Source organism: Sarcophilus harrisii, chromosome 4 (assembly GCF_902635505.1).
Source record: "Sarcophilus harrisii chromosome 4, mSarHar1.11, whole genome shotgun sequence".
Lineage (NCBI taxonomy): Eukaryota > Metazoa > Chordata > Mammalia > Dasyuromorphia > Dasyuridae > Sarcophilus > Sarcophilus harrisii.
Genome location: NC_045429.1, coordinates 385,692,791 through 385,719,729, shown reverse-complemented (window position 1 = coordinate 385,719,729; position 26,939 = coordinate 385,692,791). Strand labels below are relative to the sequence as shown.

The window sequence follows — 26,939 nt, the reverse complement described above, 5'->3', positions numbered from 1 at the left end:
AGGCTAAGAAGGGCAATGGTGAATAAAAATAACATGGAGGGAAATTCACAATTAGTAATTATAACTTTAATTATGAATAGGAATAACTCATCCATAAAAGGGAAACAGATAGCAAAATGGATTAAAAGTCACAATCCAACAATATATTGTTTACAAGAAACACATTTGAGTATGAGACTTAAAATGAAGGGTTGGATAAAATTTCTTATGCATCAACTGATGCAAAAAAGAATAGAGTAGCAGTAATAATCTCAGATAAAGTTATGGCTAAAATAGATTTAATTAAAAGAGATAAACATGGTAACTACATTTTGATAAAAGGCATCATAGACAATGAAGCAATATTACATGTACCAAATACTATAGCATCTAATTTTTTAAAAGAAAAGTTAAATGAATTAAAAGTAGAGATAGATAATACTGCAATAATAGTAGAAGGCTTTAATCTTCCTCTCTCAGAACTAGATAAATCTAACCAAAATATAAATAAAAAAGAAATCAAGGAAGTGAATGGAATTTTAGATAAGCTATATATATAATAAATATCTGGAGAGAAATAATTAGGAATAGAAAGGAATATATACCATTTGCTCAGCAGTTTGTGGTACCTTTACAAAGATTGGCTATATATTAGTATATAAATTTTTTATAGTTAAAAGCAGAAATATTAAAAGTATCCTTTTCAGATCATAATGCAATAAAAATTACATTTAATAAGGGAACACAAACATAGATTAAAAATGAATTGGACATTAAACAAGATTAAACTAATCTTAAAGAATGAGTAGGTTAAAGAACTGAAACAATCAATAATTTTATTAAATAAATTATTATTGTTTCTATGATTTGTTATATTATTGTAAATAAAATCAAATCTAAATAATTGGAGAAATATTGTTCATAAGTAAGTGGGGTTACTATAATAAAAATGACAATTTTATCTTAACTAATACATATATATATATATATATTCAATTCCATCCAATTAAATTACAAAGAAATTATTTTACTTAATTATAAAAAATAATAACAAAATTCATTTGGAAGAACAAAAAGTCAAGAATATCAAAGGAACTAATGAAAAACAATTTTTCAAAATACATGCAAAAATAGTTTTCAATATTCACCTTTGCAAAACCTTGTATTCCAAATTTTTTTCCCTCCCTCCCCTCACTCTTCTCTCTTCTAGACAGCAAGCAATACAAAATAGGTTAAACATGCAATTCTTCTAAACATATTTCCACATTTACCATACTGCACAAGAAACATCAGATCAAAAGGGGAAAAAATGAGAAAGAAAAAAACAAGCAAGCAAATAACAACAAACAACAAAAAATGTTAAAATACTATGTTGTAATCCACATTAAGTCCCCACAGCCCTCTTTTTGGATGCAGATGGTTCTCTCCATTACAAGTCTATTGGAATTGGCCTGAATCACCTCATTGTTGAAGAGCCAAGTCAATCATGGTTGATCATCATACAATCTTGTTGTTACTGTGTACAATGTTCTCTTGGTTCTTCTCACTTCATTTAGCATCAGTTCCTGTCTCTTCAGGTCTTTCTGAAATCATCCTGCTCATCATTTCTTATAGAACAATAATACTTCATAACATTCATATACCATAACTTATTCAGCCATTCTCCAGCTAATGGTCATCCACTCACTTTCCAATTCCTTGCCACTACAAAAAGAGGTACTGCAAACATTTCTGCATGTGGCTCCTCTTCTCTTTTTTTATGATCTCTTTCAGAGACAGACCCAGTAGAGACACTGCTAGATTGAAGGATATGCCCTTTGAGCATAATTCCAAATTATCTCCAGAATGGATGGATTCATTCACAGTTCCACCAACAATGTATTCATGTCCCAGTTTCCCCACATCCCCTCTGACATTTGTCATTATCTTTTCCTGTCATCTTAGCTAACCTGAGAGGTATGTAGTGGTACCTCAGAGTTGTTTTAATTTGCATTGCTCTAATCAAGTTATTTAGAGCATTTTTTTATATGACTAGAAATGGCTTTAATTTCTTTGTTTGAAAATTGTCTGTTCATATCCTTTCACCATTTATCAATTGGGGGATGACTTATATTCTTATAAATTTGAGTCAATTCTCTATATATTTTATAAATGAAGGAGAGAATGGGCTTTGAATGAAGAAACAGAAAGACAAAAAAACCTGGATCTCTGATGTTAGTAATTGGTTATTAATACTCATTTATCTCAAGTTTTTGATAAGGCATTTGATAAAAAATTGTTGGGAAAACTGAAAAGCAGTCTGGCAAAAATTAAGTATAAACCATTTGCTAAGATCAGGTCAAAATGAATACATGCTCTAGATATAAAGAGAAAGATTACAAGAAAATTTGGAGAATATGGAACCTATTATCTATCAGACTTATAATTAGTAAACAGTTTATAAATAAGCAAGAGATAGTATTAGGTATAAAATGGATAATTTTGATTACATTAAATTAAAAAGGTTTTATACTCATAAAACAAATGTAGCCAAGACCAGAAGAAAAACAGAAAATTCAGGGTAAATGTTATAGATTATTTCTAAGATAAAGGTCTCATATTTCAAATATATAAAGAACATTGTGAAATTTATAAAAATATGACTCATTCCCCAGTTGATAAAGGTCAAAAGAAAAGAGCAGTAATTTTCCAACGAAAAAATAAAATGATTTATAGGATATGAAAAAATGCCGTAAATCATTATATATTAGAGGAATGCAAATTAAAATAACCTTGAACTATTATTTTATACCCATCAGATTGGCTAAAATGATTGAAGGGGAGAACAGGAAATATTGGAAGAGATATGGAAAAATTGGAACACTAGGTGGTGGAATTGTGAACTGATTCAACCATTTTAAGAGAGCAATTTGGAATTATGCCCAGTGAGTTATTAAACAGCCCATACCCTCTACCCTTTGGCCCAGCAATATCACTGCTAGGAGTGCTTTCAAAAATGATTAGGGAAAAAGGAAAAGAACCTATATGTTCTAAAATATTTATAGCAGCTCCCACAATTGTAGGGGCAAAGAACTGGAAATTGCAGGGAATGTCTGAACAAGTTGTGGTATATGATTATGATGGAATACTACTATTGTTATAAAAAATGATGAGCTTATTGATTTTAGAAAAACATGGATACAGTTGCATGAAATAATGAAGAATGAAATGATCAGAACCAAGAAAATAGTGTAAATAGTAACAGCAATATTTTTTATTTTAAAATTTTATTTATTTTTAAAATAGTATTTTATTTTTCCAAAAACATGCAAAGATAGTTTTCAATATTCATTTGCAGAACCTTGTATTACAAATTTTTTTCTCTCTCTCCTTCTCTCCTCTCTTCCCAAGACAGCAAGCAATCTAATATAAATTAAACATGTTCAATTCTGCTAAACATATTTCAATAATTATCATGCTGCACAAGAAAAAATTTGATCAAAAGGGGGAAAAACATGAAAAAAAAAAACAGCAAACAAGTTACAACCAAAAAAGAGGTGAAAATATTGAGTCTCCCTAAGTTCTCTCTTTCTGGATGTGGATGGCACTTTCCCTCACAAATCTATTGGAATTGTCTTGGATCTCCTCATTGTTGAAAAGAGCCAAGTCCATCACAGTTGATCATCGTATAATCTGTTATTGCTATGTACAGTGTTCTTAGTTCTGTTCATTTAGCATCAGTTCATAAGTCTTTCCAGACTTTTCTGAAATTATCTTGCTGATCGTTTCTTATAAAACAATAATATTCAATTACATTCACATATACATAACTTATTCAGTCATTCCCCAATTGGTGGACTTCCATTCAATTTCCAGGTCCTTGCCACTAAAAAAGGGCTGCTACAAATATTTAGCAATATTGTTTCAAGAACAACTTTGAGAGCCTAGGTCATTATAACTAACCAAATTAACTGTAAGGGACCTACAAAGGAAGACTATCCTTATCCAGAGAAAAAAAGGATAAATAGAAGTATCTATAGAATGATTTTACATACATATAAAAATGCACTTATATATATATACACACACACATACATATACCTTATCTACATATATTTGTGTGTGTGTGTGTGTGTGTGTGTATATATATATATATATATATATATATATATATATATATATATATAGTGCCTAATGGTAGCCATCTCCAGGTAAGGTGGGGGAAGAAAGAGGGTAAGGGAAGATAAAGAGGAAAAAAAAGAAAATTACATGATAACTTTATTATATATTTTAAAGGAATAGCAAGTTGTAAAGAATAGATTTGCAATTATCTTTTTTTATTCTAACATGTTATGGAAATGCTTGTTTGCTTCATAAATTAAAAATAAAATTCTAAAAAAAAAGAAAAAATTACTTTGACAGTTATGTAGAAGTTAGTTTGGATTAGGGAGTGATTTTTGTCAGAGAGGCCAATGAAGAAGCAATAGCCTAGGCCACAAATAATGAGAGCCAGAACCAAGGGGGTAGGTGTGAGAGTAAAGAAGAAATGGATGAGAGCAACAACAATATTTGACAACTGATTGGATATGTGGGGTGAGAGAGAATTAGGAATCAAAGGTGATGCTGAAATGACCCTGAGTGACTGGAAATATAGTGGTGTCTGCTAAAGTAATAGGGAAGTTGGAAAAGAAGTGGATGTGGGGAGGAAAGACACTGCAGTGAAATTTGGAGAGCCGACCACAACTCATCAATGTTCATCCTGTGAGACACATCCTGTTCCATTGACAATAAAAAACGTTTTGGGAGGTAGGGCTCTTACCAGGAGCAAGAGCCTGCCCTCTGACAGGTCTCTGCTCAAGCCACAGGTAAACTGTAGGACAGGGGTATGGCTATGCGGGAGGATATCTGCCGTGGTGCCTATGTAGGTATTAAGGTGAGTGCTTGGATAGTAGTTAGGTTTTAACTGCCTAGAGGAACTGACACTTGGCTTACAAGATAGGGGAGATGGGAATTGATCCAGCAGGAGGGAAGAAGGGGAGCAAAGGAGGAGTGAATTGTGAAGAATAAAGTGGACATGGTTGTTTTGGAGATAAAAAGGCTGCACCTCCACACATCCCTTAGGATCAGGCCATGGGCTCCCAGTGGACCCCGGTCCCCACTTTGGCAACTGCTGCTGGGCAGGATGGACTTAATTTGTGCATTACATGTTCTTCTTTGAGCATGAGAAGGGCAACATTCAGTGTCTCCACCACCTTGAAGGTCGCCCTAATAACTTTTTGCCCAGTGGGAGGGAGCAGGGAAGGGGCAGCTGGTTCTGTTCATCATTTATCTGGGCTTTCAGTGACACCTGTTCAGACTGGTACTTAGTGTGCATGTGTCTGGGGGAAAGAGATACAGCATCCATCAGGGTGTGGAATTTCACATGCAGCTGCCAGGAAGAATTGACTGTAGGCTCCTTGACCCCTACCCTGAATTGGAATAGGCTTCTTAGAGTTGCTTTTTTTCTTTAAAAAAAAAAAAAAAAACCCTCCTGAGTTGGAACTCTGCTCTCAAGTCAGCAGAAGAATCATTTATTCTTAGCAAATTTTTCCTATTCCTGTTCTCCAAAGGAAGTATTACATCTGGACCCAGAAACTGCTGCTAGAGTTGAATGGCTGATTGGGAGATGTCAGAGGCTGGATTTTATGTTCTTTAGCACAGTTCCTAGCACATAGCACATACTTAATAATGCTCTCTCTTTCCCTGCCTGTCTTTCTGTCTCTCTGCCTCTGTCTGTTTCCCTTTCCCTTCCTTTTTCCACCTCCTCCTCTGTCTCTCTTCTTTCTGTATCTCTAGTTTTCTTCCTCTCCTGACACGGACTGAGAATCAGTGCTATGAGATGAAGTCAGTGCAGTGTGAGTGATTGTAAATTTTTCCTTTGGGATTCACCAAAGCCGCGTACTCTTAGCAGGGTTCAGAAGTCATGAGAAAGGTTATTTCCTGAGAAATGCTCCTCTGCTTATCCACTTATTACAGCAGTCTGAATGAAGGTTCCCTGTGTGTGTTCTAAGAGTTTAGAAATGAGTTTAATTAGCTTCTCATAGTCATTTCAATTCTTACATTTCTTAGCAAAGGCTTCTCCAAATGAATGATTATGTGGTAACTCATCATCTCATTGGGGAAGGTAAAAAGGAAAATTTGTACAAGATAATATTTACTTAAAGAACATTCTTTGTAACTGATTGGAACGTTAAGGGTATTATCAGCCTTCAAATCTGCATCTAGTTTGGTATGATAATAGGGCAGCTTCCTTGATGGCTCCTAGCTTTTCCATTTTATAAAGGAAAAATCCCATCTTTTTCTCAGGAGTGGCAGAGGCAAAAGAAACAAGGGGATTGGAATTATTGGCTTCTGTGGTACCTTCTAGTTCTAAATCCGTGAGATTGGAAAGCAATTAATATTATAGGATTGTATAGTAGTCCATCAATATGGGCATGGGTCTTCCCGTGGAGTTCTGCCTCTAAAAACCTACTCATTGCTGTTGAGATCCTGGGTAATTGGTGAGGTTGGCAGAGATAGCCTGAAGTACTGATAAGATTGTAATACTCCCTAAGGCAAACAAGTAGGCCTTTTGTTCAAGTTTCAATTACAGTCCAACCCCAATGGAAGTCTTTGGAAACTCTACCTTACAGCATCTAATGAGAAAACCAGGTTATGTTGTCAACCCTTCCCCCTCTCCCAGATTAAATTTTCCCTATAAATCTGTCCATGGTTTATGCCATCTTTGCTGAATCCCTTTTGGGTTACTCCCTTATGGTTGCTTTCTTCTTGTTATAACTAACTCTTTTAGGATGCTAAGCTCCTTTATGGATTCAGACTTCCAGTTAACGGCAGATTCCCACCTCATGGAATATTCCCTTTCTCCTGGTTAATTTTGAATTCCACTGGGGAATTAGTCTTTTTCATTGTGAATTGTTAAAACCTCTTTCCTATTGAGTGGATGCTCATCAGTGGGGGACTGATTGAATAAATTATGGTATATTAACGAAATAGAATATTATTGATTATTAAGAAATGATGAGCAGGATGATTTCGGAAAGGTATTACATGAACTGATGCTAAATGAAGTAAGGAGAATCAAGAGAACATTGCACAAAGCAAGAACAAGATTATATGATTATTTTTCTGTGATGGGTGTGGCTCTTTTCAATAATGAGCTGATTCAGGCTAATTCCAATAGATTTGTGATGGAGAGAGCCATTTGCATCCAGAAAGAGAACTATGAGGATTGAATCTATATGTGATCTATAGATCACAACATAGTATTTTCACTTTTTGTTGTTGTTTGCTTTCTTTTTTCCCCTTATTTTCCCCTTTTTAATCTGATTTTTCTTGTGCAGCATGATAAATATGGAAATATGTTTAGGAGAAGTACACATATTTAATCTATATATTGCTATGTAGGGAAGGGGGGGGTGGGAGAAGGGAAGGAGAAAAATTTGGAACAACATGTTTTGCAAGGGTGAATGTTGAAAACTATCTTTGTATGTATTTTGAAAATAAAAAAAAACTTATTAAAAATTTAAAAAGCAAAACAAAAAACTTTTTTCTACACTCTCTCAAATATATTTCATATTTATCACTTTGGATGTCTATTTTACCTCTTTATTTTGTTTGTGACCTCTTTTCATAAGTATAAGTACCTTGCAAGGAAAATGCCATTGCAAATTCATCACATGACCCAAACCCACTATTTGGTGCCAAACCTCAACGTCATTAATTGCTAGCAGGATGACCTTGTTTTCCCAAGTGAGCTCCAAGACCTTCTCATGAGGTCTTATACCTTTTGCCCTACATTTGAATGCTAACTCAAATTCTGTAAGAGTGAAAAGTAAACTTTTAATACTCAAAAAACTTAACATGAAGGAAAAGGCCTTAATTATGAATACAAAGATATATAAAACTATGTATATACATATATATATATATATATATATATATATATATTCTCTAGTAATCTGCTAGATGGAGTTCTGGTTCTTGAATTTGGAAATCTGAGTTTAAATTCAACATTCAACACTTATTTTCTTTGTAACCTTGAGTAAGTCATTTAAACTCTTGTTTGCCTCAGTTTCCTCAACTGTAAAGGGCAGATAATAATAGGATCTATCCTGGAGTGGTATTTTGAGGATTAAATGAAGTAACATTTGTAGAGTACTTAGCATAGTGCCTGGCAATAATAGATTCAGTATTAAACCATTTTCTTGACCAAAGGAAAGATGATATGTATAGTTACAAAATCCTGAGAAGATAACATATCCCCAGACAAATCCTAAAAAGGGTAATAAAAGTCACAAACCAGAATGAAAAAAATTGCTCCATCAGTTTAATGAACCTTAAGACAAAAGTTCCCCACATCTTTCAAGTCTTGAGACCTATTATCCTCTTGTTTTCAGGAAAGACTCACAGTAATATGGAATTCCCCAAACACACTAAAATGAGTTGCTATGCACTGCGGCCAAAGGATCAGTGAATCAAGAACCTGAATGAGGGCTCTTGCCTTGTTACAAATGGGTCAGAAAGATTTGAGAGAGGTGGTTTCTGGGTATTTTTATCATTTTATGAATAAGGCCAGTAGGTTATTAATAAAAGGATGGTCATTTGACCCACTCTCTTAGACCAAAGACAATCATGGAGACTGACTCACAATTTATATAGCCTTTGAAAGAGTGGGTGGTCCATGAGGGGCTGAGAATGACCCTTGAACAAAGAAAATCTCTCTACTCAGACCGCTCAAAGCCTTGGGTTATTTAGACAAAAGGATCTGCCTCCACCAAAGAAAGAACACAGTGGTTTTTCTACCTTAGATTAAATTCCTAGTAAGGTTGAGTGGCGCCTGACCAAAATGAAGCTAGTTAATGCAATCTCATCATCAGTAATGTACTTCAAGAACCTGACCTTTTTTTTTAAAAATGAGGAATTTAGAAGCATGGGAGATCTGAATCTCCCCAAGACATTGGTTATTAGTAATTGTTTCTCTCCCAGACTAGCTGTGCAGACAAGGCACTGAACCTGGTGTACCAGCTTTCTCTTTTGAAAAATGAGCGGTTTGGTTTAGGTGACCTTGAAGGTCTCTTTCAGCTCCAACATTCTAGGATTCTAATAATGGTTTTCTTCTCCAATCTAACTATTCCCCAGCTTGAACTCTCCCTGTGCCAGATTTCTTTGCTAGGAAGAACACAAAGCTATTCTCCATTCAGCTTTGATGGTTAAGAGTCTGGCCTGAAGCTAACTCCATGTGTATCACAGGATAATTAAGCAAATTAAATTGCGGAAATTATAAGGCACTGCTACTCAGAATCATTCACTAGAAGCTACAGGGAACTGGACTGTGAATTCTCACATGGAACTTACTGGCTTCTGAGTCAGATTGCCCTAGAATAACACATCAACCTTTGCTCTTTTGGTTGGGGGATGAAATCATTGTTTTTAATGATTCTCTGCTAAAAGGACTGGCTCCTGGAGCAGTTGTCTGCCTATTTACCACCTAAACAGTCTCTGCAAAGCTAGAAGGCCAATTAAAAACAGATTACACCAACAGCAGGGATGCTGTTGAGATTGGGGATATAGGTGGCTATACCTTGGAAAGTCTGGAATTTAAGTCTAGATTATTCAGTGGCTCCAGAGTTTTTATGGTTTGGCCACCTCATTTTTGAAAACAATCCATTGCAAACTTGTCACAGGTTGTACCAGATGTTCCAGAACATAATGTATTAGCGCCATTTCTGTTTTCTGCCTAGAATCTACTTCTGGTTCTTTAAATGATATTCTTTTTTAAAATATATTTTTGTCTTTATTTCTATTTTGTGTAAAACATATATTGAATAAAATTGGTGCTAATTCTATTGGACAGAATGCATCTCAATATTTATTATTAAATGAGATGATACAGTAATATAGACAAAAAAATGTATGTTGACATAACATAACCAGATAATGATTCCCTTATTGTGACTATTTACAGTGGGGTAAAATTAGGATGTAGTTAAATCTTCAAATAATCAAATATCCCAATTACCATATTAATATTTTATATTTTAATAATAGCCTGTCATTTTCTCCAAATACATGCAGATATTTTTCAATATTTCCTTTTGCAAAACCTTATGTTCCAAATTTTTCTTTCTCCCTTTCCCCCTACCCCTCCCCCAGACAGCAAGCAATCCAATATAGGTTAAATATGTGTAAATCTTTTATATATTATACTACCACTTTCTCAGGAATGGTGAGAGGACCATAGAGCTAGGGAAAGAGGTCAATGAGAAGCTTTCTTCTTTATTGTTCTGTTTAGATCCAAAGAAGAGAGACACATGAAATTGTTATTTTCAGGGAATCCATTGATATGGATTTAAATATATATATCCATTGCTATAAATTGCAACCCATCCTAATCTTTTCATCTCATACAATTATTATTTATATTCTTCTGTCGGTCTCCTATGGAGTAACCTTCCATCATCATGAATGTCTTTTAGATCAGGGATTCTTAACTACTTTTGGGTCACAGTCCCATTTGATAGTCTGGTTAACTCTATGGACCTTTTCCCAGAATAATGTTTTTAAATGTATTAAATAAAATACTCAAGATCACAAAGTGAGTCAATCAACAAGCATTTATAAAATGCTTACTCTGTTCCAAGTACCATACTAAGCACTGAAAAAAGTAGAAAGAATGATAGTTTCTGTTCTCAAGGAGCTCACATTTTTATGAGGGAAGATAACACATGAAATGAAGTTGAGAGTGGGTAGTAATGGTGGTAGAGAAAGGGAACAAAAAAAAAATCAATTCTATTGAAATGCAATTATTAAAATAAATATGTAAATAAAGGGAATATATATATATAGAGAGAGACTATATACATATGTATATATATATATATATATATATATATGTATATATGCCCACCTAATACATATATATCAGAAGGTGATCAGCCCACCTTCTTTTCCAACCACACATCTCCTCAATAACATATCTGGTGTTATTTCTTGAGTGCAGGTCATCACTGGAATAAACTGCAGCTTACTCATGCATTCCACAAGTCTCGGTGTCAATAATTAAAGGCTCATTGAACAAAGTAATTTTTGGAGTTGCATTCATCAAGGAAGTTGATACCATCTTTGCATATGCATGAGAAACTTCTTGTTGGAAGAGAGCAGAGGAGTCAAACGCATTCCCAGAAAAGAAAAATAGAAATGTAATCGTGAAAGTATTTAACAAAATACAATAAGATAGAGATAACGTGACATTTTGAAATCAAGTCAGTGTACAGCCCCTAAGGCATCCTTAAATATCAAAGATCCTTAGACTTCCCATTTCTATTTGAGTTTAACACCATTGGAATAGAGGCTTTATGTTACATTTGCTTCTACAAATGTCCCTTTTTAGAATCAGCAATAATAAAAACGCAGTGGGAGACGCAAGTAAATTAATGAAACAATCATGTGGGACAGACTGGTAGGAGAACCAGGAGGGAGGAGAGTCATCAAAGCTAAGAAGGGAGAGGGCTCAGATGACCCTGGAGGACACAGTGAGGCTGATGACTTTGTACAGCCTGACCTCCCTCTCACCTGCAAGTCAGGACATCACCCTCCTGATGTCATTGATCCCCTTCCAGAACAGATTGAAGGACAGACAACCACAGAGGAAGAAGATGATCAAACAGAGCCAAATGTAGCAGAAAGATCTGAAAGATGAGGATGGAGGGGAAAAAAATCAGCTTTGTCAACTAAGAGATCTTTGGGAATTTGGGAGAGTGCAGTTTCAAGATCTGGGTTTGAAAGCCAAGTTGATGAGGGTTAACAAGTAAGGAAATCTACAATCACTATATATGTGTGTGTGTGTGTGTGTGTGTGTGTGTGTGTGTGTGTGTGCGTGCATGTATGTATATGTATATACACATATATATTCACTATATATGTGTGTGAGTGTGTGTTGTGACTATAGATAATAACTAGTAAGTAAATATCTAAGACTTTGAGAAAGAGAAGAGAGATAAAGGATGCTGGCTAGAAAATCTAATGATAGTTTTTTAAGAGTAGATTCAGATGTGTTTGAAGTTAGTAGAATTAACACCAATAGACAGTAGGGAGAGTTTGAAGATTAGAGAATGAGATAGGATAATTGCTCCTTCTCATATATCAACTTATATTTCAAATAAATCAAAAAGTAGACATGTGACTCAGTAGTTATTAATGTTCTCTGTTACCTTTTGAGGATCTATTTTTCCTTTTTTTATTCATTTATTTTTACTATCTTTTGTATCCCTAGCACACAGCTAGGCATTTACTTGTTCAAAATGCATTAATTAATTAAAATATTTAGGTCTCCATCTTCTATAAAGGGACATAATGGATAGGTCTTTTTCAGACAGCTTATAGTCTAGAAAGGGAGGTAGTATGTACACAATGACTATGGGACAAGGCCAAATGTGCAAAGTGGTAATATTAAGGCTTCTAGAACATCTGGCAGGAGGGACAAGTGGCTAGTTGGTCAGGGAAGGCTTTATGGGATTGGGCAGAGAGGGGGACATTTTAGCTGGACATTGCAGAATGCCTAGGATTTTGGTATGTGTTGATGTTGGGAAGAAGGGCTTTTGGAAGGGAAGGCTGGTAGAGATAAGAGGTAAAACACAAGCACAGTCAGTCATTGGGAAAGTCTAGGATGCATTCAAGGAACACCAAGAGCTCCATTTAGCTGGAATATAGGTGACAGATAAGAGATAAGACTAGGGAAAATAAATACTTTGCCATATTGAAAGTGAATGTTGGACATGCTGTTGGACAGCATAAGCTGTATTCTACCCATTAGTTAGGCTTAAAGTCTTGCCAGCTTTCAATAGCTTCCCATTTAAAAAAAAAAAAAACAGTAAAATATAAACCCACAATCCTAGTGTGCAACATCCCTGAATCCACTTTTTTAGGTTTTGTAGAATTCCTCCTCTTCAGGTACTTTATATTCATAACAAACTGGACTAATTTTTGTCCCTTCTGCTCATTCTACTCACTTCTGTCTCCATCCAAATCCTTATTTTATTATTCATGAACTGTTCACAAGTCATTTAAACTTACTGAGCCTCAGTTTCCTCTTCTGTAAAATAATTTTTATGCTATTCCACAGGTGTGTCATGGGGAAAGCTTTTTTTTTTTTTTTACTATGTGATTTATTATTTTCTTAAATAGTATTTTATTTTTCTAAATACATGCAAAGACATTCTTCAACATTTACCTTTGCAAAACCTTGTGTTCCAAATTTTTCTCCCTCTTTCCCTTCCTCCCTTCCTCTGCACAACAAGTAGTCTGATATAGGTTAAACATGTACAATCCTTCTAAACATATTTCCATACTAATCATGCTGTGCAAGAAAAATCAGGTCAAAAGGGAAAAATAATAAGAAAATATACAAGAAAACAAACAACAACTGCAAAAGGTGGAAATGCTATGCTTTGATGCACATTCAGTTGAGAAAAGCCTTTTATATCCCAGAGTGCCGTTTATTCATTCAACACAAGCTTTTAAGAATATTGGACTTGGCATCCAAAAAACCTGGATTTGAATCCTAGCTGTGATAAAATGAGCCTGCAGCTGCTAGCTGGCCATGAATTCTGAAGGAAAAAAAAAACCATAGAAAACAGTTTGTTCATGGGTTATGTGAATGTGTGAGTTACAAATATGTTTACATAATAAACATATTTGTGTGTGGTTATACTCCACTAAACATCATTGCCTTATGGTGGTATAGAGGCGACCCTGGATTCTGGATTTCACACAAGAATTATCAGTATCATTGCAACTCCCACAGGTTCAGACCCCTAATTTTTTTTATGTGCTTAATCATTTCCCACTGTACTGGGGTTGACCTTACCTTCTCCTGTTTGGTAGTTGGTCAAGTGCCAGCCTGGACGGGGCTTTCCTCAGACTTGGTCAGTGAATGTCTGAGCAGGCTTTTTGTGCTCTGGCGCTGGTGCCTGCTGAATTCTGAAAGTTGCTGGGCCTGCTCTGTCTACCTGCAGGTTTGCTTATCACACATCCAAAACAAAAAGGAAAGGGTGTTCGTTATTAAATCTTCAGATTTTATAGATCGCATAATGCTAGAGCTGGAAGAACGACGGTTGAGGTCCTTTAAGTAATTTCCCTCATTTTAAAAGAGGAAATGACAATCCAGAAAAGCTAATCAGAATTAAGGTCATAAGATGATAGATTTAGAAGCAGTTATGTGGCTGGATATTGGATAAAATGCATAGCTACTGGACTTGGGATCAGAAAGATTCGAGTTCAAATTCTGCCTTACATATTAGCTGTCCAAGTGACTTCACCTCTCAGTCTCATTTTCCTCATTTGTAAAATGAGGTTAATAATAGCCTTAACCTTTCAGAATTGTTGCAAGGATAAAATAAGATATTTATAAAGCACTACTATTTTCATCATTGTTTGGAGATTGAAGTGATCTTAAATGTGACAATCACATCACCAGTTAATGGCGCTTCTGAATGTTAGTGCTCTTCCAATTAGAGTATGATGAAGACAGCATCACATAACACTGACCACTAGACCAACTTTTAGAAATGTTCATGAGCTTTAAAAAAAAAAAAAAAAAAAAAAAAAAGAGAGTATGCAAGTAGTAATAATAAGTCATCCCTAACCTTTCAAGTTTTGCAAAAAAGATTGCTACCTCCTGGCTTTTCTGGCTTTCTTCAAATCGCAGCTAAAAGCCTTACCTTTTATAGAAATCCTGCCTGACCTCCCCTTAATGATAGTGCCTTCCCTCTACTTCCTATTTATTAATTTCTTCCTATTTATCTTGTATAAAGCTTGCTTTGTATTTATTTATTCTCATGTTATCTCCTCCACTAGGTTATGAACTCCTTGAGAGTAGAAAGTGTCTCTTGCCTTTCTTTGTATCCTGAAAACCTGGATCAATGCCAGGCACTTAGCAGGCAGTAAATAAATGTCAGTAAATAAATGTTTATTGACTTACTGACAGCTACCAATTGAGGTGGACCTAACTCCACGGGTCTCTCTCCTCCTCGTGATGAGTCTCTCTCAGCTAGTTCTCTAGGGATTGTTATGGAAACTTTCACCAGGCCATATTTAAAACTTTTCCAGCTGGTTGGGGGACCTTTCAGTGATTGTGCAAGTGAACTTCAATGATACTAATATTTCTTATGTGAAGTCCAGAATTCAGGGTCACCTCTTAAACCACGATAAGGGAATGATGTAGTCCTTATAACCACACACACAAATGTGTTTATTATTTAAACATACTTGCCCATTCACATTTAGCAATGCTCTTTGAAAGAGATTGAGTTTCAAGATGGTTTGCTACTGTGCCAAATACAGTGTTAACCTAGTAGTGATATTTCACCCACTGGTTAATGAGGATGTAATGGGAGATAGATAGGAAATATTTTAAGCAGCAGTTACTTTTCACACAGAGTTGTGGAATCCCAGGTTAATGGGTACGCCTGGGAACAAACAGCCACTCAGTGGCTCCATACCCCAGGGCTCTTCCTATGATTGAGTCCTTATTCTAGATGGCCCCAGAGGTCTCCTAAGAACCCTTTCTTAATGATAGATAGGGCTCACAATTACTGAAACCGAAGGTGATGGAACAAATTAACATGCTGATGGAAGAAGAAAGGGACCAAGGAGACTGCTGTTCTTCTCATCTGAAATGCGCTCTTGGGGCAGCTGGGTAGTACAGTGCACAGAGCCCCTCTGGAGTTCAAATCCAACCTCAGACCCTGACTAGCTGTGTGACCCTGGACGAGTCACTTCACCTTGTTTGCCTCTGTTTCCTCACCTGTAAAATGGTGTGGAGAAGGAAATGGCAAACCACTCCACTCTCTTTGCCAAGAAAACCACAAATGTGGCTCAAAATCACTCCACAATAATCAACTTCCCCCCCTCTTGGCTTCTCTGAAGAACCAGCTCCAATCCCACCCAATGGCAAGAAGCCATTTCCAGTGCTTCCCACTGCCGGTGTCTTCCTTTGAGATAACTTTCCATTTACACCGTCCGCACCAGTTACTTCCATGCAATCTCCCCATTAGAATGTAAGCAGGCAGGGACTGGCTTTGCTTCTCTTTGTATCCTCAGGGTTTAGCTCAATTCTCCGAACAAAATAAGAGCTTAATAAATGCTTCTTGTTGTGGATGATGATGGTCCTGTTTGGCTTATCAATTTGCCCCCTCCCGAGCCAGGGAAATGTGCACCTGCAAGATTGCAGTTCCCATCTAGGAAAAGCTGCAGGTCCCTGTGAACTGAGGTTAAACGCAGAGATTCCCACATAGATCACGCCATCGCTCTGGTCAGAACGGCCGTTTCTAAGAACACAGCCCGGGGTCAAGGACCTTTTTTTTTTTTTTTTTTTTTTTCTGGTTTAATGTTTTAGGAAGAACTAACCTATAACCCCATTTTTGAGGTCAAACAAACGCCCGCTCACGTACACAACGAGTTTAGGAAAAGGAATCGAGGTCAGGGAAGAGGAAGCCGAAGAGGTTAATAACGGTGGACAAGCAGACCCAAGGGCCGGCCGATGCCGTTCCCGGCTGTGTTTTTGTAAACACGGGTCAGGCAAGACGTCAGCGCGCATTTAAGTGCCCGCCAGACAGCGCCGTGCTGGGGATGGAGAAAGCGCCTGCCTCCGGGCAGCTCCCGGCTTCTCGGGAAAAACCGAACAGCGACGCGCAGACAGAAGTGCAGGATAAATGGGAGGGACGCTTCCTGCGCAGAGTGGGACGGGGCGCCGAGGCCGGAAGGGAAGGAGAGGGGCTGCTGCGGAAGAGCAGGCCCGGGGGCAGGCTTGCGGGCAGGAGGGAGCGCTGTTCGAAGAACAGCGAGGAGAGGAGCCCCGGAAAGGTCCTACGGAGGCCGCCGGGAAAGGTCCTACGGAGGCCGCCGGGAAAGGTCCTACGGAGGCCGCCGGGAAAGGTCCTACGGAGGCCGCCGGGAAAGGTCCTACGGAAGGCCGCCGGGAAAGGTCCTACGGAGGCCGCCGGGAAAGGTCCTACGGAGGCCGCCGGGAAAGGTCCTACGGAGGCCGCCGGGAAAGGTCCTACGGAGGCCGCCGGGAAAGGTCCTACGGAGGCCGCCGGGAAAGGTCCTACGGAGGCCGCCGGGAAAGGTCCTACGGAGGCCGCCGGGAAAGGTCCTACGGAGGCCGCCGGGAAAGGTCCTACGGAGGCCGCCGGGAAAGGTCCTACGGAGGCCGCCGGGAAAGGTCCTACGGAGGCCGCCGGGAAAGGTCCTACGGAGGCCGCCGGGAAAGGTCCTACGGAGGCCGCCGGGAAAGGTCCTACGGAGGCCGCCGGGAAAGGTCCTACGGAGGCCGCCGGGAAAGGTCCTACGGAGGCCGCCGGGAAAGGTCCTACGGAGGCCGCCGGGAAAGGTCCTACGGAGGCCGGAGAAGGTTTCCTTTGATCCTGAGTGGGGGAGGGGAGAGATAGGAGAGTCAAAGAAGGAGACAGAAGGAAGCAGTAACACACACACACACACACACGTTTCCGCTGCACATGTTTTTTTCTCTTCCCCTTCACGGAAGATCTGGCGAGTTAAGGCCGTTTGCAACACTTCCCGCAGGGATGGCAACGACCAAGGCCCCAGAGGGCGAGAAAAAGGGCCTTAGCACCCCCGCCCCTTGCACAAGGCAAACCGCCTAACGCTGTTTACAGGCCAGGGAGGGAGGCGTGATGAGCGTGGGGGCGGGGCTAGAAGCGGCCAAGAAGGGTTGCCTCTCATTGGTCTCGCGTCCCTCCCTTTTCGCTCCTGATTGGCCCCGGCTTAGGGAGTCCGGGCACGGGGACGACTAGCGGCTCGCGGCTCGCCCAGTTCCTGTGCGCGGCTGCCCGGGTCCGCGTTCCGAGGGAGACAGCAGCGCAGCCAATCGGAGCGGCCCTGAGGGGCGGGGCTTCAGGCCGCCCCAGGGTCTCGCGCGGCGTCTGTGGAGTTGGTAAACATACCCGGGAGCGCGTGCAGGTCCCACAGTGCCGAGCGGGAGGGTGACAGTGCGCGGGCAGGTGCGCCGCGGTCGCGGGCGGCGGAGCAGGAGGCGGGCTGCTGACCCTGTCCCTGATCCCAGGTAAGGCTGCAGCCCCCCGCCCGCTGCACGCGCCGCGGAAGGGAAAAGCATCTCTGCCGCAGCCTCCGAGCCCTTGCCGCCGCCTCTGGCGTCCGCCTCCTCTCCGTGCCCGGGGACGCCCGCGGGAGCAGCACGCAGCTGGCAGGCGTAGGGTGGCCTCGGCCCAGCCCGGGGACCCCACGCGCTGCCGCCAGCCGGGTCGGAGAGAGCCGGGTTCTTTCTCCTTCCGCCCCCGCGCCCGGGGGCGGCGCCGAGGGTCCCTGTCTCTCCGGCTCCAGGCCCAGGGTCGGAGGGGCGCCCTGTCGCGTGACGCCCAACCCCGGGGGTTACCCGGGAGGAAAGAGCTCTGGTCTTCGTTTTTGGAGCTGGGAACGGCGCTCCACTCGCGAGCCGTGCCCGCCACAGCCACCTTCCCGTGCCACCCCGCGCCATAGATCCCGGCAGCGGGCGCGCCGGCAGCGGGCGCGCTCTGCTCGTGGAGACGCGGGTGAAGGCTTTGTGCGCACCTTCCCCTCCTCCTGAGCTGGGGCTTGAGCCCCGTCCGAAAACCAGTCTTCGCTTTGCGGCCCGGAACTGGCTCCGACCCTTTGTGTCCAGCCTGGGAAGAAGGCCGTTTTCTCCCCAGGGGAATGGAAATGCATGCACTGCCCGGGGGGCGGGGGGGGGGAGAAGGGGCTGGGGGAAGCTTGTGGGGAACCGCGCGCCTTAAGGATGCCTCAGATGCGTGGTTCTTGGAGGCCGTGTGGTGCCCCGAGTCGCCGCACCGCTCCGTGGCCGTGGGTGAAGGAGTGGAGCAGAGTCCCCGCCAGAGAGAGCCTCCTTCCTGCCCGAGCACCTGAACCTGCTGCTTGTCGTGCTGTCGCGGGTCTGGCTGAGAGACTTAGCGAAACTGACAGGAATGTTCTTCCTTGGAGAGGAGGGAGAGGGCAGAGTGGCCGTGGAGAGGTTTCAGGAGTAGCAGGGGGAGAGGAGGGAGACGGCAGAGTGGCCGTGGAGAGGTTTCAGGAGTAGCAGGGGGAGAGGAGGGAGACGGCAGAGTGGCCGTGGAGAGGTTTCAGGAGTAGCAGGGGGAGAGGAGGGAGAGGGCAGAGTGGCCGTGGAGAGGTTTCAGGAGTAGCAGGGAAAGTGGTGTCCCGCGAGATAAGTGAGAAGGCCGCGTGTGCCCACTTAGAATCATGGATTCGTAGATAGGAGGGATTTCACCGAGTTCTTGTGTGCGTGTGGAATCTCTCAGGCAGTCTGGTGAAGCTGACTTTCTCAGAGTATGATTTAAAACTCTTTAAAAGTTTAAAATGTCAGAATGTTTCTAAATATTTAATGTAAATGATACAGGACTAAAAAAGGAAAGAAATTGTGTCAAAATAGTTACCAAAAAATATTAAAAAAAAAAAAAAAAAGTTCCTGGAACTTAGGTTAGCAACCTCTATTGTTATCCATCCATTTCTTTTATTTTACAAAAGAGGAAGCTTAGCCTCAAGGAATTTAATTGATTTGGCTTGGGTACATGAGAAGTAAGTGGGAGAGCTGGGTTTTGAATCCAAGCCTCTTGATTTTCAAATCCAGTGCTCTTTCCTCTGCTTTATTCTGTTCTATTTTACCATGACTTTTCTCAAGCCTTCAAGGACTCTTTTCTAGATCTAATGGAGGATTCAAGAAGAGAATGGAAAAAAAGAGGAGAGGATTAGGTCTGAAGTCTGGAAATGTCTGGAAAGTGCCCTTGGGTGGGACTTTAGGCTTAGGTTGCAATTGTGACTTTTGCACCTGGTGAAATGGGTAAAAGCAATGTTATTGTAGCCAGTGAAATAGGCACATTTTGAAACTTTTGAAACTCTCCTGATGTTCTCTGGCACAGAGTCAATGTTCCCCCCCCCCCCCAAAGTAATGAGGCTGCTGTTGCTCTGGGCAGAATGGGTGCCCTGGCATATTAACTAGCTTAAGGCTTGACCCAAAGGAAAGGAACGTTTCTGTAGCTGAGAGTACGGGCAGTCTTCTTAAGGTTTTCTAAGCAGTCCTCCATGGGAAGAATAAGAGTTGAATTTCTCTTACAGAGTTTTGTGTTTGTGATGAATAAGTGACCAGTTCTTCATTTTGTTGTTATTGATTCAGAGAAACTTGTGAAGACTTAAATGTTGTAGGGAAGAAAGGAGACCCCCCCAAAAAAATTATGTGTTAACTCTTGTTAGCTTCCCTTCTGTAGTTAAAGACAACAATAATGTCAACATATCTGTAATATATACAGAGTAAGGAAGATCTGGTGGAAATCACAAAATGAGAACACCAGGGATACTTCTACGGGAAAGTCAGCATGCACATCTTTTGGTGGGGAGGGTGATATACTATCATGAAAATCTCTCCTTTTTTGTTTCAGGTATGCCTATAACTTGTCTAAATGGAAGCCAAAATTTCAAAAAAAAGTTTTTATTGAGCACCTCAGTGGGTAAATTGTATATATTAAAGTTTCTCTCTCCTAAAATCTCTCTCTCTTCTCTTAAGGATATTACAGTCTTAACACTCACTGCTAAGAAATAGTATATAAGGTAAAGTGGGTAATACTAGCCATTTAAGTCAGTACTGGTAGAAAATACACTGTTATCTCTCAGCTCTCTATAGATGATGGGTCATCCTGGTGTCTTCTTAACTCTTCTATCTCTGGCTCTGTTGGGGATGATGTGGGAGAGGTCAAGCTTTGTCAGAAAGAAGCAAGGGCCTTAAATGTGTTTTCTAAAGCTTAGGGCAGTCAGAAAAAAAAATCTGTACTTTTTATATATTCCAGTTAGCATAGCTTGTCAGGAGCTCAATGGGGCTGGATGGTGGCACATAGGCGATCTAGATAACTTGATGCTTCAAGCTGGGGTAATTAGATTGGGGGATAGTGGGGCAGAAAAAAACTTGACTTTACTTTTTATTTCCCTTCTGTGGGTCTCAGTTTTCTCATCATCATCATCATCATCATTACCACCACAGTAACTAGCACTTATATGATAAAAGAGCATAGTTATACTTTGTACAAGAAAAAATACCATCTTACACATTATCTTCAATTTCCTTGGAGCTTATTAATCTTTTCACTATTTATTAAGGGTTTTCACATGAGTTATCAGGTTAATTCTTGATCAGCTTCAACTCTCCACATAAGAACTATGAGAGGAGAGGGTTGATGGCCCTTTCCCCCAGTGTGAGGAATCTATTACTGGGACACTCCAGACATAGCAGAATAATTTTCCATGAAGAGCCTGGACCACAGTCGTTTTTGTTACTGGATGAAATAAGAGCCACATGCAATTAGAGATGTCTTGATTTGATTGTAGCCTCTGAAAAGAGTGCCAGCGTTCCTGTTAAAAACTCACTCAAGAATGACACAGAGCCCTTTGTCCAAGAAGGAGATACTGGGGTAGAGGTGAGGATAAGGTCCTAAAGGAGCTCCCCTAATTCTTTCTTGACAGAAATAGACTCGGCACCTGCCTGCAGGGTATCTAGTTGCTGTGCCTGATGATGGGGACAGGATATTCTTCTTAAAATACAAACTTTCTCAGGAAAGCCTGCATTAAGGATTTCTATAAGCCCAAAATAGGCCCAATAAGTAACTTTCTATCAGTCAACAGATATTTTTTTCATTTATCATCTCCCAGAGTGCAAAGCACTATTCTAGGTCTGTGGCTCAGGCTCTTATGTCAAGTCTGGTGATTAATTCAGCCCACTCCATGCATTTGTTGTTGAGTGGTTTCAGGCCTAACTCTGTGGGACCCTGTTTGGTTTTTGTTGGCAGTGTTTTGGCCCTGATGCTCGTTTTACAGGTGAGGAAACTGAGGTAAACAGGGTGAAGTGATTTATCTAGGGTCACACATTAGCTGTGTATCCAGTGTGTGTATCCAGAGGCTGGATTTCCTGACTCCAGGCCCTGAACTCTCCATTGCACTACCAAGCTGTCCTGTATAAAAGTCTTTATTTCAGAAAATGGAGAGTGGGGAATATTTTTACCACCTATTTTATTATGTAGTATAAAGTATCAAAGGATTCAAGAAAAATGTATTTCTATCTTTTTTTTTATATACATGATACTTTTTTTTGGGGGGGAACCTATGATTTCCCTGTTATGGACTCTCTCTAAAAAATGCATAATTTCACCTGCTCTGCAACATAGAATCTTAGAATGCTAGAGATCGAGTCACTTGCTCGGCACATAGGCCATTGCCTGTCAGAGGGGGGACTTGAACTCAGGACTTGCTGCTTCTGAGACCAGCGCTGTAGCCATTGTGCCGCGCTCTGCCTGGTTGCATCTGAAGTGATGTTAAAAGTTCTGGAAACTGTCCTCAGCTCCTGCCTCAGAGTCTCCTGACCCAAACCTCATAGGATGAGGTTAGACTTGGTCCGGGGCTTCTGTCCTCAAGTAGAACCATCTTCGTTCTCTTCTAGAGGCGGGGAGAGGGCACTGACCAGGGAAGGCCCTGGAGAAAGGAGCCTCAGGGTCCTTCAGGGCCTTGGGTCTTCGCAGATGGGTAGGATTTCTTTCTTTTTTTTTTTTTTTTTTTGAAGTTGTTTTTATTCATCATAGCAGTATAACTGTGCATTTCAAAAAAGGTTAATGCACACATTCAATTTTGCAAACAACTATTACTGTGTGTTACATGGTGGAGATACAAGGGCATAAGTCTCTCTTTTTTTTTTTTTTAAATTTTTTAGTAGCCTTTTATTTACAGGTCATATGTGTGGATAACTTTACAGCATTGTCAATTGCCAAACCTCTTGTTCCAATTTTTTTCCCTCCTTCCCCCCACCCTCTCCCCCAGATGGCAGGATGACCAGTAGATGTTAAATATATTAAAATATAAATTAGATACACAATAAGTATACATGACCAAACCGTTATTTTGCTGTACAAAAAGAATCAGACTCTGAAATATTGTACAATTAGCTTGTGAAGGAAATAAAAAATGCAGGTGGGCAAAAATATAGGGATTGGGAATTCAATGTAATGGTTTTTTAGTCATCTCCCAGAGTTCTTTCTCTGGGCGTAGCTGGTTCAGTTCATTACTACTCCATTGGAACTGGTTTGGTTGATCTCATTGCTGAGGATGGCCAAGTCCGTCAGAATTGGTCATCATATAGTATTGTTGTTGAAGTATATAATGATCTCCTGGTCCTGCTCATTTCAGTCATCATCAGTTCATGTAAATCTCTCCAGGCCTTTCTGAAATCATCCTGTTGGTCATTTCTTACAGAACAATAATATTCCATAACATTCATATACCACAATTTATTCAGCCATTCTCCAACTGATGGGCATCCACTCAGTTTCCAGTTTCTAGCCACTACAAAAAGGGCTGCCACAAACATTCATGCACATACAGGTCCCTTTCCCTTCTTTATGATCTCTTTGGGATATAAGCCCAGTAGTAACACTGCTGTTACACACAGTTTGATAACTTTTTGAGCATAGTTCCAAATCGCTCTCCAGAATGGTTGGATGTATTCACAATTCCACCAACAATGTATTAGTGTCCTTGTTTTCCCACATCCCCTCCAACATTTACCATTATCTTTTCCTGCCATTCTAGCCAGTCTGACAGGTGTGTAGTGGTATCTCAGAGTTGTCTTAATTTGCATTTCTCTGATTAATAATGACTTGGAGCATCTTTTCATATGGCTAGAAATAGTTTCAATTTCTTCATCTGAGAATTGTCTGTTCATATCCTTTGACCATTTATCAATTGGAGAATGGCTTGATTTCTTATAAATTAGTCAGTTCTCTATATATTTTGGAAACGAGGCCTTTATCAGAACCTTTGACTGTAAAAATATTTTCCCAGTTTAATGCTTCCCTTCTAATCTTGTCTGCATTAGTTTTGTTTTGTACAAAAACTTTTCAGTTTGGTATAGTCAAAATTTTCTATTTTGTGATCAGTAATGATCTCTAGTTCTTCTTTGGTCATAAATTCCTTCCTCTTCAACAGGTCTGAGAGGTAAACTATCCTGTGTTCCTCTAATTTATTTATAATCCCATTCTTTATGCCTAGGTCACAAACCCATTTTGACCTTATCTTGGTGTACGGTGTTAAGTATGGATCAGTGCCTAGTTTCTGCCATATTAGTTTCCAATTTTCCCAGCAATTTTTATCAAACAGTAAATTCTTATAGAAGGGTAGGATTTCAAAAGAGACTGGCAAGAAGGACCTTGGAGCTGGGGAGCCCAAGCTGAGTGTGCTTGGCTGGAGACTGACCAGGAGTGTGTGTGGGGGAGATGATGGGTAGGCTTGGGTGGATATGGACAGCTTTCTCTCTGCTTCTGAAAGGAGACATGGCTTGTGATAGACCAGAAAGCTGAGGACGTCAGAGTAGTCTGGGCTCCATTGTGCTTTCCAACTGTCAGCCTGGACTCTTCTCTGAAAGTGAGGCATCTTTGCACTCCAGAGTTCAGAATTCCTTTGGTTTTGTTAGAATTGGGGTCATCCTCAACCCCCCTCTCCCAAACTCTAAACTTGTACGTCCAGAGAGACCAAGGTCATCTTGCTTGTAACTAAAGTAATTACTCTGTAGCACAGTGGTACTCAAGACTTTTTGGTTCCTTACCCTCTTAAAAATGGCTAAAGAGTGCTTTTTGTTTATGAGGGTTGTCCTTTTCAAGACTTTTAATGCCTTAGAAATTTAAATTGATGAAAATTTTAAAACATTGATTCATTTAAAATAACAAATCTGTCACATGTGTAGGAAAAACAACCATATTTTTTTAAAGTTTAGTGAAGAGAGGCAAACATAAATTGCAAATTGCTTTTGTATTGTCTGTTAAAATTGTTCCTGGGTAAACTATCAGATTCAAAAAAAAATATTCTTTGCTTGTAATGTTTGACTGCCACATTAATTGTGGCTAAGCATTCACATAAGGAGATCTTTGATGATTACTTAGTACTGTTATCAGAAGAACATAAGCAAAACAGCAAGTCCAATCACATCTATAAACTTGTTCATTTACAGAAGTACAGTTCTGCAGGGGAGATAGTAACTCATTGTTTGTATTTGCAGATACATCTTTAATTCACAAGTTATGTAGCTTCTGTAATATCATCCTATACTCACAAGAAAGTGAGAGTGAAAAATGGAAATAAAATTTTAGTGTTATTATAAAAATAGTTTTGGCCTTGCAGAGACCCCTGAAAGGATCTCTGGGATCCCTAGGGATTGCTGAGACCATAGATTGAGAACTGATATTATAGCAGTTGTTTAACTCTGAATAACTCCTCTTCCTTCATTTTCTGTGGAGGTGAGGGAAGGTTAACACCCATTTATATACAAAGGATGATGGCATATTGTACTTCTTTTCAAATTGATTTTTGCAGTTTTTGTACTTCTAATTATCTGCTTTCTTTTATGGAGAGCATACACTGATCATCATTCTCAGTTATCCAGGAGATAGCTGATTGACCTCCCTGCTCAGCTCATGGTTCCCCAAGTTTTATTTTTTGGTTTGAGAAATTCCCGTAAAAACTTTGACTTGTTTAAAGTTAAAAATCCAAAGAGTGTTAACAGCAGAATTTCATTGCTTGGCAGGTTTTCTCATTGGCATCATTCCCAGCTCAAAAGGAGGGTGAAGGAAGGTATGAATAAATTGCCTTATAACTCTTAGGGAGGAGTGGTTACTGTTTGACTGGACTTTAAACAAACATTTCGAGGCTTTCTGTAGTTTTAAAAGAAGTACTCTTGCTCTTTGTCATGTTTACCGCCTTAGAACATTAGATAAAATCATAGTTGATTATCTTATTTTAATTCAGATTACCTGTACTTTTCTTGTTCAGACTTGTAATCCAGATTTAATTAACAGGGTGCAAATTTTCTTTTTGAGAAAAAACTGTCTCTTCTGTTTCAGTTTCTTTTTATTCCTTTCTAAAAACTTTACATTGATGCCAGGGGCAGAAGGGAGCAAATCTCAAGGTCATGTTTTTTCTCTATTGTCTAGGGAGGGAGGAGAATTTATGTAAACTTTTTATTTTTGGGTTTTGTTAGTGTATTTTTTAAACTGTAATCATTTTCTACTAACTCTTCCTTAACAGCAAACAAGCAATAAAGGTTAAACTTAATGTTTAGCTATTTAAAGCAAAGTCTTCAGACATGACACCACTCTTTTCTAATATTGTCTTTTAAAATAGATCATACTAAGCAAAAGATTGAGCTGGTGGGAGTGTTTGTTTCCTCAGCACTTAGCATAATGTCTGGCACATGTTAGGCACTTAATATTTGCTTGTTGTCTGATTGGCACTAGTGCTTTTTTGAGTCTTTTTTTTTATTGTGGATGGAGAGTGCTGCCTTTGATTATTCCCTGGGATCGAGTCTCCTCTTAGACGTGACCCAGGCCACAGTGGAAGGAGGTCATAGAACTAACTAGTCTAATCCAAGTGATCTGGTCAACAGTGAATGGGAGTTTGCTTCAGAGCAGAAGCTTGTACAGAAGTGAGAGGGACTTCTGAAAAGAAGAGCAGATAAAGGATCTGCTTTACGCAAGAACCAGCAGAAGTTTGATAAAATAGTCATAATGATCAGCCAGCCCGATGAGTAAGTATTGCAGACTGAGGGAAATACACAAGGACATTCCTGAAGAAAGGGGAGCTCTCTTCCCCTCTCTCCTATCACAGTGGGTCAACTGTAAGAACTTCCTGAATATTTCTGAATAGCCATAAAAGAATTAAAAGAAGAAATAAAAGAAACAGGGGTGGAAACCAAGTAAGAAGAAATCATTAAGACAAAGTGGAGAATTTAGAACAAATGACATTTGACTTGGACTTGTTTGAAAAAGAGTGACAGCTGGTTGATTGGGAACTTAAAACAAATCACTTCAGAAGAGAATGAACACTTAAGGAGAACTTTTCTAAGAAGG

The 26,939-nt window shown here is 39.8% G+C and overlaps 2 protein-coding genes across 2 annotated transcripts in view; both read left to right on the top strand.

The window, feature by feature from the left end:
* The first annotated feature begins 14,084 nt into the window (after positions 1-14,084).
* On the top strand, positions 14,085-17,697 carry LOC116423642 (TATA-binding protein-associated factor 2N-like). Its single transcript, XM_031968697.1, has 3 exons — positions 14,085-14,113; positions 16,573-16,857; positions 16,979-17,697. Exons 1-3 carry the CDS (start codon positions 14,085-14,087, stop codon positions 17,442-17,444), a joined length of 780 nt encoding a protein of 259 aa, XP_031824557.1. The 3' UTR covers positions 17,445-17,697.
* Positions 17,698-17,956: 259 nt separating this feature from the next.
* The window catches only part of COQ8A (coenzyme Q8A), a 56,269-nt gene continuing 47,286 nt past the window's right edge, over positions 17,957-26,939 (top strand). Inside the window, exon 1 of the mRNA XM_031967016.1 lies at positions 17,957-18,076. The gene's annotated coding sequence lies outside the window, so the exon portion shown is untranslated. The remainder of the gene's footprint in view (positions 18,077-26,939) is intronic.